The sequence below is a fragment of the Megalobrama amblycephala genome, linkage group LG7, assembly GCF_018812025.1.
Source record: "Megalobrama amblycephala isolate DHTTF-2021 linkage group LG7, ASM1881202v1, whole genome shotgun sequence".
Lineage (NCBI taxonomy): Eukaryota > Metazoa > Chordata > Actinopteri > Cypriniformes > Xenocyprididae > Megalobrama > Megalobrama amblycephala.
This window is the reverse complement of record NC_063050.1, coordinates 26592987-26610962: the sequence shown is the minus strand read 5'-3', so window position 1 is coordinate 26610962 and position 17976 is coordinate 26592987. Positions and strand designations below refer to the sequence as shown.

The window sequence follows — 17976 nt, the reverse complement described above, 5'->3', positions numbered from 1 at the left end:
TTACATATCCCTTCACCTACCCGTCTTCACCCCCTGGATCTAGATCCAACTCCTCCCACTTTACATATACCTTCACCTACCCGTCTCCGCCCCCTGGATCTCAAGTGTTCTGCAGTGAGGGGCTACTGGATAAGTAAGCTATTTGTAGGATCTTGAAATGTGTAGAAATTGTGGTGGTTTTAAGTTTTTGTGTTTATGTTTATCAACAAAGTTTATTTTATTAGCACACTAATGGGTGAATCTGAGTAACTTTGAATATTGTGATATTTACTTTTTTTGAAGGAAGAGAGAAAAAAAAATAGTCTTCAGTTATTTGAAATATCCCTACATCCGACAGATTTTGACCCTTGTCTGACTTAATTTATGATCCCTTCAGCATTACACAATAAATGCATGTAATATCATCTGTTGTCCATATTTTCTTTTGAAATGATGACATGTTTGATGTTGATGAGGTTTGACATGCTTTGACATGCATCATCAACATTCAAATACCCCCGAAGCCATATTTATTGAGAAGATTTAAAAATATATTAAGACAGATATTGCCCTCAATATTTGGGAAAATCACATTAAAAGAGTCCTTTTTATTCAGTGTTACCGCTTTAGGTGCATTATTTAATACGTCAGCAGATTACAAAATGTTTGAACGGAATTTTCAGAGAAACCACAACAAAATATGAGTAATAAAGGATAAGAAAACAAGGGTTTGCCAATGCCCAACACTTAAAATGCCCCAGCATGTTATTTACTTCTAAATATGATTGCTTTACATCCTTTGAGTGCAACAAAACTTCTTCCTTCTAAAACACTGAAACCTGCTTATGGCATATTCAACATAAAACAGATTTGTCAGAAGAAAGAGCCTGCTCTTGAAAAGCCTGTTAAAGAGAACACAGTGAACAGTACAAATACTTGTTCAAACATCCTTGTTTTTAGTGCATGAAAGTAAAAAAAAAGTGCTGTTATGAAATTAAATACAGTATTGTTCACATAGTTATAAAGTTATTAAATATCTCATGTAATCATCCAGTTTCTTATGAATAAAATAAAGTTTTCATATATCAATGTAAACACAAATGCAGCCCTCTAAAACATGTCAGTTAATGTAAAATGCATTCTGCACTTAAATGTAAGTAAGCTTTGGATGGTTACACGTGTTGTATATGTGATACACTACGTGTTGTTGGTTATGTGGTCCAGTTGTTGCAGATGCATGAGATGGGTTAAGGCTTGGCTGTTGTCTTGCCTGGTTCCCTCCAGCCACCAAAAGCTTTCTCCAAGTAGAGGGCAGTGGCCAAAGAGAGACGGTCCTGTAATTTACCTGTCACAATCTGTACGCCCAGGGGCAAACCCTCTGCACTCAGCCCTAATGGACACTGGGTAACTGGTAGACCCAGGATATTAAAGATACCTGCAAAGAATACAACCGCTTAGAGCCTAGACCCCCTCCGGAAAGGTGGCCCATAAATGCCATGATACACCAAACCGACGGTCAGCTAAGCACCTGTAAGCTCAGTTTTGGCAGTGTGTTCGCACTGTCAACACTGTTGGACCCTGTTGGCAGCTTTTTTGCCGACTGAGCATGTTGAATCAGTGTCGGTGAAAAAAAGATTGCTTTGAGTGGCTGTGCTGGGGGTCGAGAAAGGTCCACGAGCAGGGAGCGCAACTGCGCTATATGTTGGTGCGCTGCCCACGAGGCTATTGGCGGCGACACAAAAAAGCATGTTGAATTGAAATTAAATTAGTCCACTGAGCAGCGTTAAGCGGTTTCTTTATAACGGGTTATGAATAGGCTACATCAGCGTCGATTAACATTATAATCTCTTTTATAATCAGCTTTTCTGCATATATACTGGCTCTGATAATCATAACATATACTTACGGCTTGCTCTACTTCTGCAAATAAGTTTTTGTGACTGAAAGACTTTGCTCTACCTGTTGCTTTGGTCTTTGTCAACACGTGCTTGGACCACCTGCTGGTGAGACAACTAACAGCAGATGCATCGGTACTCTTCTGCTATTCCTGCATTTCCTGAATGTGCAATGTTGAAATTTTCTGCAAAATTTGAAACACTGAATTTGTGGAAACAAATTTGTAAAGCGAAATAAACACTGACCGAAAATTGCCAGTCGAATATTATAGGTTGTATTTTAAACAGACTGAATATTTTGGAAGTGAAGCCTGGAAGGCGAATATGGATTATTGAATTTTTAAAAATGAAAATGTGGGCAAAATATTTTACATTTAAATATTCACAGTTTAAACATACAACAATGTTGAATTTCAGATACTAAAAATACAATGCATTAAAATGCAAGCCCTGTCAATGCAATGGATTTTTTTTTCAAATAGTGCAAATTAACATGCTTTTTAGTTTCAAATACATTTGTCATTATTTAACTTCCATAGACATGGCCGTCTGAATGAAGAAAGTGATCATCATTATTCATTTCAAAACAGTAAGCAAGTGCAGCTTTGTTCACGGTTTGTAAATCCATGGTCCTAGTTTTGGTTTCTCATTTTGAATTACTAAAATAGACTACTGCCACCTACTGATGTAGACTGTAATTTCCTCTCATGCAGACGCAGAACGTGTCTACTAGTGGGCCAATGGCTGTAGTCTTTGTGGTGTGTTCAAGCACAACTTTTCCCAGACGCATGCGAGGTGAGGCCACAGTTGGCTTTTGATGTTGGTTTGGTGTGTCGTGGCCTTAATATGTAGAACATGAGTAGATCAAAACCAACAACACTTACCAGTGTAAGAGAAGTTGAAGGGCGTGAAAATTGGGTGGTGGTGTTTGGGGGCAATCTGTGGATGAGAGGGGTACAGCAGCACTCCGTCTGTTCCTAGTAACTCCTCCAACTCCTGCTGCAGACTCTCCTTCTGCTGTATAATGAATGGAGATGGGTGGGAACTCTGGAATAGCTCAACTAGAGCCAGACCTGAGAAAGAGAGACAGAAAGGGACACTATTATTATATGTATTCATCTTAAGATACACTAAATACTGTCAAAAACACACGTCTTTGCAAAATCTGGATACTTTAGGGAACACTCAGCACAAGAAGACTTGCTAGTGCTGATCTCAGGCCAGTAAAGTTAATCAGAATTTGGGAGACATGGAGCAGAAGGAATTGAGAAATTCAATCAGTCACATGTAGAGTTAAAAGTACACAAGCTCATTTGCTTTGTCACAGACCTATTGCTGCTATAGTGTGAGAAGAAAATCCCAGAAACCACTTGAACAGCTCCCAGACTGGCCACACCTTCTTTCCGCTTTCACTCATTAGCTCCGCAAAGGTGGTGGGAGACTGAGATGGGGAAAAAGAAAATGACAAAACCATCGGATAAAAACTACGTTGACAACTAGAACATCATTCATGTTATGCAGAATCCTAACATACAGTATAAAAATTAATATGCTTGTATTGTAAGAAAACATGTATATAAAAAGGAAAAACAGGCTCTGTTCTGGTTAAGCTCAGACACTTAAACTTAAATGTGCAATATGTAAGAATTTTGCTGTAAAATATCCAAAAACCACTAGGCCAATGTTATATATTTTGTTCACTTGAGTACTTACAACATCCCAAATGTTTCCAACTATTTGTAAATTGTGATAAAATTGCAGTTTTAACCAAGACTCCAGGACGTGTGAGAAGAGACGCCTGTCAATTGCGTCATACCCGCGTTATCCTCGGTTTCCGGTTTTATTTTGGAAACACCAAAGACACTTAAATATATTACATGTTTTAAAGGTGCCCTAGATTCAAAAATTGAATTTACCTCGGCATAGTTGAATAACAAGAGTTCAGTACATGGAAATGACATACAGTGAGTCTCAAACTCCATTGTTCTTATATAAATCTCATTTGTTTAAACGACCTCCAAAGAACAGGCGAATCTCAACATAACACAGACTGTTACGTAACAGTCGGGGTGTACGCCCACAATATTTGCATATGCCAGCTCATGTTCAATGCATTACACAAGGGCAGCCAGTATTACCGTCTGGATGTGCACAGCTGAATCATCAGACTAGGTAAGCAAGCAAGAACAATAGCGAAAAATGGCAGATGTAGCAATAATAACTGACATGATTCATGATATCATGATATTTTTAGTGAAATTTGTAAATTGTCTTTCTAAATGTTTCGTTAGCATGTTGCTAATGTACTGTTAAATGTGGTTAAAGTTACCATCGTTTCTCACTGTATTCACGGAGACAAGACTGTCGTTATTTTCATTTTTTAAACACTTGCAGTCTGTATAATGCACAAACACAACTTCATTCTTTATAAATCTCTCCAACAGTGTGTAATGTTAGCTTTAGCCACGGAGAATAGCCTCAAACTCATTCAGAATCAAATGTAAACATCCAAATAAATACTGTACTTACGCGATTAGACATGTTGCATGACGAACACTTTGTAAAGATCCATTTTGAGGGTTATATTAGCTGTGTGAACTTCGTACCCTGAATCGGCGCATTTATAATGATAGGCAGTTAAAAAAATTAATAAAAAAAAAAAACTATGGGGTATTTTGAGCTGAAACTTCACAGACACATTCAGGGGACACTTAAGACTCATATTACATCTTTTGAAAACATGTTCTTCGGCACCTTTAATAGACAAGGTAACAACTGTTTGGTTACGTTTATAGACAGAAAACTAATTATGGTTATATAGCTCAACACGTTTAGTCTTATTGTTTAAATCTAGTTTTCTTGATTTTTTGCGAATACCATGCTTTACCATGCCTCAGAGAAAAACACTATTTTGTGAAGTAGCTAACATAACATAATCAGATGCAGCTTTATTTTTAGTAACAGTAATACAGCATTTTTTTCATTTTTGGGTGAACTATCCCTTTAATTATAACTTAATTATTTACAGAATTGCAAAAAACATCAAGAGGACACTTAACTGAATGAAAACAAAGAGCTAAAGTTAGCTTTAATTTGATACTTTGTCATCTTCTAAAATTGACTTCCATCTTTAAAATTTCAAGTTTAATATTTTATCCAATATAGCTGTACATTCACTTATTCAATATATTCAGTGTTATATACAAATACAACACACACCTTTCCATCCTTGCCAGGTGAAGCCATCATAGTTCCCCAGATCTGAAAGGAGTATTTGAGCTGTGGGATGAACAGCTCTTGGACCTTAACCCCAAGGTCTGCCTCTAAACGTTTGACCACCTAAAAATAAAGCCCATTTTGAGATGAATATCAGTTTTACTGAAGCCCATCTACACGCACCTGCTTACCATCTTCTGTGCCTGAAGCAGCTGTGTGTCCACTGGAGAGACTAAATGAGAGCCCCCATTGTGGGGAACAGAGAAGAACCTCAGCTTTTTCAAATCTACTTCAGTAGAGAGAGACAGTCTAAAGAGAGTGAAACAGAGAGACATTTTCATTTGGGATGCATTCATAATAGGGGTTCATTTAAACCACTGAAAATAATCAAGTTGAAAGAGTAAGATGAAAGCCACCCTATGAATATGCTGCAAGGAAAAATAATGAAACTATAATGCAAATACACAACCGTTCAAAAGTTTGGGGTCAGCAAGTTGTTTTTCTGGGAAGAAATTAAAGGTACACATACACAATGTAACTTTTGGCCCATAGAAGCCGTTACTGTAAGATAACCATTAATAGACTATAAACCATTAATAGACAGTAATTCTAAATTCCAGCACAGCGCTACAACAACCATCATGAAATGACCCTTCACAATAGATAATGCTTTACACTGAACTCTGTTAGAGAGCTACATATGGCAATTTATCTGTTCAATAAAATACCACTCTTACTTGTTGAGTAATAAAAATGCTATCTCCACGTCACTTTTACAACATTTCAAATCCCTGTTCTCGCCATCTCTGAAAAGCCAAGCCAATGTTGATTCTTGTTTTATTACGAGCTCATCGCATTCTTTTTTTGCCAGCAGACTCTCTATTCTGTGTTTTTAAAACGGGTGATTTGAGATTTAGCTGCTCTATGTCAAACTTTCTCTTGATGTGACAACTAACCTATTACACTCCCACACCATACACACGTCAAAGGGTGCTTCTCATTTCTCATTTATGCATCCTCCTTTTCTTTCCTCACCTCCTTTCCTTGCGTCTCAGCTCCACCCCCATAGGATGCAATGGAACGAAGCAAGGAAAGAAAATGAGGACGAAATAAATTCTTATTTGTATTTTGGAATATTAAACTGCAAAGGTAAAAAAATTTAATTATTGTGACAGATGTGAAGCGGAGGAGAATTTATACATGCGCCAGGTTTTTCAACAAGAAAGACTTCCGCATAGGATACACCTGTGCATCCTCGCTTATAGCTCCGCTAGAAGCTTCCTCACTCCTCGTTCTTTGCGATGCAAATAGAGAATTGAAATGTCCTTCAAGATGGCTAACGTTGATCAGTTTCCGGGTCACAGGCTGGAGGATGGAGGTGCAATGAATCGAGAAAGCATCAATTTGAGTATACAGAAGCACCCAAAGTAGCCGAAGCAACTTTTCTCTATTTACGGATATGATGAGACATGCACATGCAAGTGACATATTTACGCACTTTTCCGCAAACCATCCCAGCAGATTTAAAATATAAAATATAAACACTTATAATAGGCTTACCATAGTGAATCAGGGTAAGACAAAAACATGTTTTAAAAGAAGGATTGATGATGTATTGACTCATTCTTTCAATTTTATTCATTTTAAACAAAGTCTTTTTTTTTTTTTTTTTTAAAGTGACGGTGTACCTTTAATAATTGGGTAACACTTTACAATAAGGTTCATTTGTTAACATTAGTTGATGTATTAACTAACATGAACTAACCATCAGCAATACATTTGTTACTGTATTTCTTACTCTTTGTTAACATTAGTTAATAAAACTACAGCTGTTCAGTTCGTTCGTTATTCACAGTGCATTTATGTTAACAAATACAACTATTGATTTAATAATGTATTAGTAAATGCTGAAATTTGTTGAAATTTTAACAAAGATTAATAAATGCTGTAGAAGTGCAGTTCATTATTAGTTTGTGTTAACTAATGTAAACTAATGAATCTTATTGTAAAATGTTACCAATCATTTTAATCAGCAAAGATGAAAATTGGTCAAATAAATAAATGCTGTTTCTTTAACTTTCTATTCATCAAAGAATCCTGAAAAAATGTATCAGTTTCCACAAAAATATTAAGCAGCAAAAACTGTTTTCAACATTGACATTAATAAGAAATCTGCATATTAGAAGGATCTCTGAAGGATCATGTGACACTGAAGACTGGAGTAATGATGTTGAAAATCCAGCCTTGCCATCACAGGAATAAATTACATTTTAACATTTATTAAATAGAAAATTTAAAAAAATATTTTGCAATATTATTGTATTTTTTTCAAATAAATGCAGCCTTGTTGAGCATAAAAAACCTCTTTCAAAAAGATTTAAAATTTTTACAAACCCCAATCTTAATAAGTTAATATTTGCTCACAGTGTTGCTGTGAAGACTATATCTATCTAATTATTTTGCAAATATCATATTATATTACTTGTTTGCATTGGGTCCTCCCATGATGCTTAACATGGGAATCAGGTCTTCTGCATAGCGGCACATAGGTCCTGTACACAGAAATCCCATCTGCAGTCCCGAGGCGGGAGGATACTGTCCATCATTACTTACGATACCTGTATGTACAGAAAAAAACAAAATGTAGTTTGCGTTCCTAATGACATCAACCAACATTACTGTCATGACAAAGTTAAGCATATATACAGCAGAAACCACATACACCCTCTATAGACTGTCACCATTATTCTACCAACACACGCACACAACTGCACGCAGTCTTCTTACCTAATGATGGCTTGTGTCCAAAGATGCCATTGAAAAAGCAGGGAATACGGATACTACCCCCGATATCTGACCCAATTCCAATCACAGAGGCACCAGCACCCAATATACTGCCCTCACCTCCTGCAAAAGACAGTATTAACTACAATTATTATTATTTTTTTAATGTTGCCAGTCATCTTGGACTTATACTGACACCTAGTGGAGAGGATGCAACATAATGCAAAAGCAATAGTTCTCAGTTACAGATGCTCTTTGTAAAAATGCACTATTCACAGTCAGCCATTATTATTTATTCTGTGAGCAAAAATGTCAGATAATAAGGGGGTTACAAAGATACAGTGTGTATTGTTTTGCTGGTCATGTGATCTCAACATGGCAGCCACCATGAGGTGGCCAGTTTAGTGGATAGTTCACCCAAAAATGAAAATTTGATGTTTATCTGCTTACCCCCAGGGCAACCAAGATGTAGGTGACTTTGTTTCTTCAGGAGAACACAAATGACCGTTGCCGTCTGTCAGTCGTATAATGCGTGTCAATGGGAATTCCATCTATAAGAGTCAAAAAAACAAGCACAGACACATCTAAATTAAACCCTGCGGCTCGTGACGACACATTGATGTCCTAAAACACGAAACGATCAGTTTGTGCGAGAAACCGAACAGTATTTATATCATTTTTTACCTCTAATACACCACTATGTCCAACTGCTGTGAGCATCCGGTTGGTTAGGTCTGAAAACGCGCTCTGATGCAGGAAGTGATCTCTTGCGTGTATATGTCAATGAGAGATCACTTCCGGCGTCAGAGTGCATTCAGACCTCACTACCCAGATGTGCAGGGCAGCTGGACATAGTGGTGTATTAGAGGTAAAAAATGATATAAATACTGTTCGGTTTCTCGCACAAACCGTGTCTTAGGACATCAATGTGCCGTCACGAGCCGCAGGGTTTAATTTGGATTTGTCTGTCGTGTTTTTTTGACTCTTATAGATGGAGTTCCCATTGACATGCATTATAAGACTGACAGACCGCAACGGTTGTAGTTAAAAATCATCATTTGTGTTCTACTGAAGAAAGAAAGTCATCTACATCTTGGATGCCCTGGGGGTAAGCAGATAAACATCAAATTTTCATTTTTGGGTGAACTATCCATTTAATGGCTTTAAAGGGTTAGTTCACACAGAAATGAAATTTCTGTCATTAATTACTCACCCTCATGTCGTTCCAAACCTGTAAGATCTTTGTTCTTCGGAACACAAATTAAGATATTTTTGATGAAATCCTAGAAGTTTTTATCCCCCATAGAAAGCAATATAATTACCACATTCAAGGTCCAGAAAAGTAGTAAAGACATTGTTAAAATAGTCAATGTGACTGCAGTGGTTCAACCTTATGTTATGAAGCAACGAGAACACTTTTTCTGTCTATACAATGTAAACAGCATAGGTGACTGACAGGAGAGAGAGACGAAATTGTTGAATAAAGTTGTTATTTTTGCACACAAAAAGTATTCTCACGTCATAACATTAAGGTTGAACCACTGTAGTCACGTGGACTATTTTAACGATGTCTTTACTACTTTTCTGGACCTTGAATGTAGTAATTATGTTGCTTTCTATGGGGGATAAAAAAAAACCCTCAGCTTTCATCAAAAATATCTTAATTTGTGTTCCGAAGATGAACAAAGGTCTTACGGATGTGGAACGACATGAGGGTGAGTAATTAATGACAGAAATTAAATTTTATGTGAACTAACCCTTTAAAGCTGTTAAAGCTTTATTAGGCAACAAATATAACTGGATTCTTTATCTTGTGTGAGTGTGCATAATTTATTGAAATAATATTTTTTTTTCTAAAGCTGCTTTGAAACAATAGGTATTGTGAAAAGTCATATACAAATAAACTTGAATAAAATATACATATTTTGTTTAAAAAAAATATTAATTTCTTCAGGGGTAAAGAGTTTTTAGCGATGCAAATTTTAATTAAATAACTTTCTTTTTTTATTAAGCTTAAGTTTAATCAAAAATTACAGAGAGCACCTTTAACAGTAAAACAGTGCATAAAATTGAACATTGTATAGTAATTATAAAATAAGAGTGAGTGCAGGTTGGATTTTTCTGTCAGTTTTACTATGATTAAAGTGATCAGGATGTGTATATGTGTATAAAAATGACCTGAGCTGCCGCCTGAAATTCTCTCAAAGTCATAGGGGTTGTTAGTGATGCCATAGAGGTGGTTGTGGGACTCTAGCCACATACAGAGCTCACTGCAGTTAGTTACACCCAGTGGAATCGCTCCCGCCCTCTTCAACAGTGCAACAGATGGGGCATCTACCCCTGAAACCAGATCCCGTCTGCTCAACAGCCCTGTCGAGTTAGGCATGCCTGTTAGGAAGAACAGAAAGTGTCATCCTACAGATATATTCCATTTTGAAATGAAGAGTTTGTCAAAAATAAAATACCTTGCAGAGCAAAGGCCTCTTTAACACTGATGGGCACTCCAAGCAGAGGTAGCCTGTCTTCTAACACATCCTCTCCTCCCGTCTCCTCCTCTATTAGTTTGTCTACCTGTGCGGCTTCCTGAAGCGCTGCATTAAACCTGAGGAAAAGAGAATGTGTGTTCAGAGTCAGAATGAAATGTAGGTTGATTTTGCCCTTGAACTCACTCACCTGTCCTTCACCATGGCATTGATAAGTGGGTTGACTTCCTGGATGCGGTCAATGTAGGCCTGGACCACTTCAACACTTGTTACCTAGAGATATTTGAAGGAAATTAATAAGTGTTTGGAATGCATAATGCAGTAAAAGTCACTACAGCCCACAAATGTAAACAAAATATGTAAGACAAACATAGAAAGATGCAGATTCAAAGCTTAGGTCAGATCTATTGCGAATATAAATCATGTAGCTCTGTCTGTTCTGTTTCTGTCTCAATCTGTCTGTTCTCCCAAAAAAGAAATAAACATATGACAGACATACTGTATCAGTAATGCATATGGTAACAACAGTCTGGGGTCATTTAGGGGTATTTTTGAATACTTTAAATCTTTTATCAAAAGATTAAAGATTTATCAAATGTCCTGGAAAAAAATTAAATCATATCTTTCCCTTTCATGTTATGATGGATAGGCTGTTTTGATATTGTGTGCAAATATGATGTGTGATGGTAATAACATGTCACTTTTGGAGAAAAAATTAGGTAAGTGTTGAAAAAGCCTATTATAATATTTTTTTTTTTCCTGTTTATTAAATATATACAAGTCACAAACTTGTATTTTAAAACTACTATATATTATACATCTATACTTTAATACTGGAATCATTTGTTTTTTTTATACAAGTCTTTCTTTTAAAAGGGGGAACTGAAAATAAAACTTGATTTTAAGACAAAATAACTGGCCTGATACACAGACCTATAGAAGACTTTTAACATAGTTAAGGGAGGACACTACAGGCAAAAACACTGTTTTTTCAGGCACCTGTCAATTTTGAGATTTTGTACTTTTTGGCTTTTCATAAAGTGTTTTTTCAGACTGGTGGAAAGAAAACATCCAAAATACACTTTTAAGTGTATATTTTATAGCACTTTATCTATTTGCATCTATAGATTTCAGTTACAGTAAATATCTTTAAAGGCCATTTTCTCAAAATGAGTATTTTCTCCTGCTCGGAGTCAGAAATCTCAATTTCAGCAGAACTTACATACATCAAACAGTTTTATTCCTATCTATATTCTGACAGAGGGATTTGTAGATATATAATTTGCCTGATTTTATACAATATTTTATTCCTAAACAAATGGTGAAAATGGTGATTTTTTTTTTTTCTGGCTGTTGATAGTATTTTCTGATTTATGGGGTGATAAAAAGAGATATCCAAAATTCCCTCTGTAAAAACCTTTGAATTTAATATGTCCAAAAAATTTAATGAGAATTTTGAACCTGACATCATCCAATATTCAGATTTTTGTTCTAGAAATGTATGCAAATTAGTGCATATTTAATTAGATAATGCCTCATTTGCATATTTAAACATAACATTTTAGAAAACTTGTAATACAAAAATGTTTGCAATTATTAATGTAATCAATCAGCTGGGGAAGTATGATGATATCTATTAGTTATTTTTTTTACCCTATTCACCTGGGGTGTCTCACCTTAAGCCCTAAACAACATAGCTATTGATTTCATAAATGCTGCTGACCTTTGAACAGCCTTGAAAACTCGTGAATTCCTCTAGTGTGTAAATACGGTCCAACTCTGATTACCTACATTAATACAGAGAGCTGAACTATGATCAGAAGACAAACTGTGATGTTAAAAAGGCTCTGTGGTAAAAAATAAATAAATAAAATGCAATAAATAAAAGAAACTACTACAACTCCCAGCATTCATTGCAATTCACCTCGTCGCATCTCTTCTTCCTGAGTGGTGTGAAATATGGATCTTTACCGTAGCGTCATTCAAAGTGTAATCAACATGTCATTACGGTCATGCTTTTCATTATAATGATCAAGATCTAGAGCATATGGAGTTTTTTATTTACATCTTACTTCCTTTCGACGAATCTTTCGAGCAAGCTGCATCGCTGAGAGCAGCAGAAGTGGGTTATTGATGGGTGGGAGTCGCGAAACTCCATGCCGTTGTTGAGGTGCAAATAACTTAAAAACGGCGAATAACATCCACATAACAGCTCGAAGCAGCCGGCTTAAGAACCGCTCGAACCGGGTCAAAGCCATCGCCAATGAGCAGCAATGACACCAGTACGCAGCTTTGTTTCAAAGTGAAACAGGAATTGGCTCTTTACTGCCCTCTGCATGCAGAGTGGTGTTACTGAATCCTTGCAGATGGATACATGGTGACTAATGTTACAAAGTCATACACAGTCAGAAGTTTGGACACACTTTACAGATTTTATGGTTATGTCTGTATTGTATCGTATTGTATATTGTATTGTATTGTGGTCATCAAATATTTCCAGGGTTTGAGAGCCTTGCAAGATGCATGGAGAGGCCACCCATGCCATTTCAGCCTGCCAGACGTTAAGCTGAGGGATAGGAGAGGTCAAAACAGGAAATTCTGGGCCAGCCAGTGCAGAAACTTCTGGCTGTGGCAGGAACGGCTTTCACGTGAACCTCTGTGGCAATCATGAAATAAACTTCTTGGACCATTTTGACACTGTCCCTTAGCAAGTAATACCACCAGACACTAAGCTGTCTGAAGAAAGAACAGGGAAACTCTGTGGCTTAAACCATGAATGGAGAAAGATTTTCTCCAAACCAACCCAGAGGGAGAAAGTTGGATTATAACTTTGAACTTCCCTGCTGAAAATTACAGCATAAACAAGCATGAATTCCATGTTGGTCCAGGCTGATTTATGATTGTTAGAGCTGATATAGTGCTGGTCTAGCTGGTACAGCAGTCTTTTTGTTGTGATGAACAAAAATCCATGTTGCACTCAGGAGGAAGTACACTACTTTGCCTGCAGGAAAGAGATTTTGTCAAAAGGTTCAGTTTTTTTACTTTTTTTATGTGAATGTTAAGGGAACATTCCATTTTATAATTTTGCAAACATTATGGGAATGGTACCCTTGAAGGTTCTCTGAACATTCTGAAACAATGAATACATTTTTTAAAAAAAATCATTAATGATGCTAAAAAACATGTTTGTGCTAACATTTTGAGAACAGCTTGCACTGTAAGTGTCAGACTCAGCCACAACATCAGCGCCAGACCCTACTACTCCACCCACTCATTCAAACTCACCCGAATAGGCTACTTCTGCTCATTAGGACTCTGTTATATAGGCCAATCCCAATTCTCTTTTATACCCCTTCGGCCTTCCCCTTGCCCCTTCAAACAGAGTGGCAAGGTGTAGGGGTGAAAATATTCCCCTAAGAAATGGGACACCACTACTACACCATTATACATGTCATCATAGTTTTTTTTATTAGTAACATTCCTGTAACCTGTAACCTGTAACATTCTCACTCCCTATGTTTTGTGCTATATTTTGGACAGCGCTCAGTTTCAGTTCGAAAACGTATGAGCCTTCAGTTTCTCAAGATGATACAGAATGATACAGAATGTACAAGACTGGTGGAGCCGCTCTTCCATCGGGCCAAGTTTCATTCCATGCCAAGCCGGCCGGTGCGAATATGGTTTAATTTTCTGGTGCTGTGATAATGGAGCTCTTTGCAGTCAGTTGTTGCCTTGGTAATGCAAGTTTACAGACGATACAGTATGTAAATAGTGACTGCGGTATGAAGGATGACAGATGACAGATATTTCTTTTAACTGTATTATTCAGTTGTGTTCACATCATTCAAATAGCACTTTTTGCAAGCTACAGAGAAACTGGCAGACAGGTAACACACTAGTGATTGATCCTATGGAAATATCACTACACGCATTCTAGCAACACGGTAGTTGGTGTATGCAGGGAAATTTCTCATACCCCTTCGTTCGAAGTGTGGTCCCGAAAAATCTTCATTTGAATGGCTATCTGGCCCTTCCCCTTACCCCTACCACTCCAGCCAAAAGAGAATCGAGACACCCCTACCCCTTCACGTGAACGCTGAAAACGAAGGGGTAGGGGAAAAGGAAGGGGTAGAATTGGGATTGGGCTATACTCACCAGTCTCCACACATTCTTGTCTGGTTTCATCACTTGCTACCATGTGCATGGACTTACCTGACCACTTACCTGCCTAGTGGATTCCTATGGGTCATTGTCACCCTCTTCTTCCTTGTATCAACCAACATAACTTCATACCTGCAAAGTAAAAAGAGACATTCTATCAATATTTAAATGACGACTCAAGTGACTTTCACAATGCTGTTGACTTCTCTGATTCATTCCTTGTCGACACAGTAAAGAACATGTAACTTTGAATCTGCCATCTCCTCATCTGTTTATGACACAAGACCAGACCTAATACTACAAGATGGAATCAGGACTGTCTTACCAGTCAACAACCGATCCATTAGTCCAGTCACTCCATCAGTCACTACATCCACCAGTCACAGTCAAAGCATTGAACATTCATTCCATTCTGGGGAAACCTAGAAACTCTATTACCATCGAAAGTCCCACTCCTACAACTCAAGTGGAGATCTCCAGTGAGTTCCGGGCACTCCGGGATGTATTCAGCATACAACTGTCTACAAAGTTACCACCTCATCGGCCATGGGACTGTGCCATCGAGCTACTGCCTAGAGCCACATTGTCCAAAGATAAAATCTACCCACTACTGATCCTGGAGAAGAAGGCCATGTAGGAGTACATTGAGGAAGCTCTCAACCAAGGATTCATTCGTCCATCTACCTCCCCTGCCGCTTCCAGCTTTTTCTTTGTGCCTAAGAAGGACAAAGGTTTGAGGACCTGCATTGATTACCTTACTCTCAATGAACAAACCATCAAGTTCCGCTATCCACTTCCTCATGGTCCCTGCTGCTTTGGAACAACTGAGGGGAGCACATATATTCACCAAGCTGGACCTGCGTAGCACATAAAACCTCATCCGGATATGGAAGGGTGATGAATGGAAGACCGACTTTGTAACACCATCAGGCCACTATGAATATTTGGTCATGCCGTACGGGCTGTTTAACTCACATTCTGTATTCCAGGGATTTATGAATGAGGTGTTCCAGGAGAACCACCATCACTTTGTCATCAAGTATATCAACGACATCCTGATCTACATCCGGAACCAGGCTGAACATCACCAACACATTACGCAGGTCCAGCAAAAGCTATGAGAACACCAGCTTCTGAGTTTATCCTCAGGCTACCATCCACAATACAATGGGCAGACAGAAACGAAGATCCAAGAAATCGGATGTTACCTGCAGTCATACTGCCACAACCACCAACACAGTTGGAACTGCTACCTTCCCTGGGCAGAGTATGCTCAGAATACTCTTCATCAGAACTCTACTGGATTAACACCTTTCCAATGCATACTCGGTTTCCAACCGCCCCTGTTCCCTGGTCAGGTGAGCCATCGGAAGTCCCAGCTGTGAAACACTGGTTCCAGGAGAGCGAGAGTGTCTGGGACTCAGCTCAATTCCATTTGCAGAGGGCAGTAAGGAGGCATAAGAGCCAGGCCAACCTAAAAATCTGTGACTCCCATCTACCACCCAGAGCAGAAGGTCTGGCTCTCCTCAGGGACCATCCACCTCTGACTGCCCTGTCATAAGCTGAGTACCCGTTACATCAGTCTGTTCACCATCCGGATAAACTTACCTTCCAATTATAAAATTTCACCAACCTTCGATGTTTCTCTGCTCAAACCTCACAGTGATTCTCTTGTCTCTTCTCCCACAGGGTCTGTCGCAGCACATATACCTCCTCCTCCAGTGGAATCAGAAGAGGGGTTCATATTGGACTCCTGATGACTGGGCGGTCGTCTCGAATACCTCGCCGACTGGGAGGGATACGGTTCCGAAGAAAAACCTTGGGTACCACGAGATGACATACTTTGTTATATACTCACAGTCTCCACACATCCTTTTCTGGTCTCATCGCTCACTACCGTGTGCATGGACTTACCTGACCGCTTACCTAGTGGATTCCTACCAGTCATTGTCATCCTCATCTTCCTTGAATCAACCAGAATAACTTCATACCTGCGAACGACAAAGAGACATTCTATCAATAGTTAAGTGACGACTCAATGACTTTCACAATACTGTTGACTTCCCTGATTCATTCCTTGTTGACAACGCTATACAATAAAGAACCTGTCGCCTAACTGAATCTGCCGTCTCCTCATCTGTTTATGACGGTAAATGACATGAACAAAACATAATTAAATTGTTAATCAATTTTTTGTATGATGTAGGCCTAATCATCAGCACAAAATTCTGCCTAGTCATTTCTGACTGCAAACAATAGCCTAAGTGTGACTTTTTTATGATCATTTAACCTTTTTGAATCATGTCTACATTTTGTGCGTGTGTGTGTGTGTGTTCACATAGAAAGTGCCACAAAAGTCACCAAGTTTTGTCCATTCCACATTCCAATGAAGTAAAAAAAAATTCAAAATGCAAAATGATTTGTTCTAAAATGACTAAACAATGAGGGATACGAGATAAAACCATTTAAATAAAACTGTAACACCTTTTCCGTACGGACCTGGGTATCAGCTGAGGTTTTACACATTATAGCCAATAGCCTACAGAAATTATCTACGAGTTAAATTTGTTTTAATAATACAAAGTAGTTCCAAGACCAAGTCTGCATTTGAAAAAGGAGACTTTGGAAGAGAAGACCACATTTCACTTTGTTGAATCCTATTGATGAATTATGATAGATTCAGGCTTTTGATCACCTGAAAGTGAAAGTTTATGCAAGTAAACTGAATATATTTTATTTGAAAACATTCCATATTAATAATTTTGTTTTGTTTTAATATACTCGCTTATTAAATTTTGTTCTATTTCTAATGAAAAAATTATATGTTTATAAGCCTATATTTTATAAATATATTATTAGCTACTATACATAATATTTCACTTTAAAAGTTATGGACAAATTCATTGTGATGTAAATTTTATAAATATATAACGACACTGAAGACTGAACAACGCAATAATTAGTAGGCCTAAATCATTTTGGACCCATCATTTAGTCTGATTTAAGATGGTAATAGTGGCTTCGGATGAGAGGAGTTCACCATAATGTCAGAGGACGCATAGGAATAATTGCACAACAGTGACCAAATTGATATGATGCAATAGTTTTATTTTAAATAATGGGTCAGTGGCCTTTTTACGTAATGCTGACTCACGACGATGATATCATCCGCATGTTATGAACGTTGCATTGTGACATGAAATGTAAAGGGTGACATCATAGTTAAGCAACTCCAGAGCACTGGTCGCTCATTGGCTCGTATGCTTGATTGATGTATAACGCGGCCAATCAGAAGCCCAAATACGAAAGCTCATATCACGATTAAAAGCAAATGTAAAAAACTTATTCTTGCTGTGCAAATTTTGGCTAAAATTCATATTGCGCCGCTTTCGAACTCATTTAAGCAAAGATTTTCATGATTCGCAGCCTGTGGCGTCACATTGTTTTGTGGACTGTCA

General features: G+C 37.8%; 1 protein-coding gene across 3 annotated transcripts; it reads right to left on the bottom strand.

Moving 5' to 3' along the window:
* Positions 1–557: 557 nt before the first annotated feature.
* Positions 558–12689, bottom strand: faah2a (fatty acid amide hydrolase 2a). Of its 3 annotated transcripts, none has more exons than XM_048196760.1 (11): positions 12430–12689; positions 10548–10630; positions 10340–10476; positions 10053–10262; positions 7878–7997; positions 7573–7708; positions 5282–5399; positions 5094–5213; positions 3204–3315; positions 2759–2947; positions 558–1414 (listed from the first exon to the last, which is right to left on the bottom strand). In XM_048196760.1, the coding sequence occupies exons 1-11, from the start codon at positions 12613–12615 to the stop codon at positions 1227–1229; spliced, it is 1599 nt and encodes a 532-aa protein (XP_048052717.1). In that variant the 5' UTR covers positions 12616–12689; the 3' UTR covers positions 558–1226. The 3 variants fall into 3 exon arrangements, with proteins under 3 accessions (XP_048052717.1, XP_048052719.1, XP_048052720.1); XM_048196762.1 differs by having other exon boundaries at positions 12423–12557; XM_048196763.1 differs by lacking the exon at positions 12430–12689 and adding an exon at positions 12081–12184.
* Positions 12690–17976: the final 5287 nt, after the last annotated feature.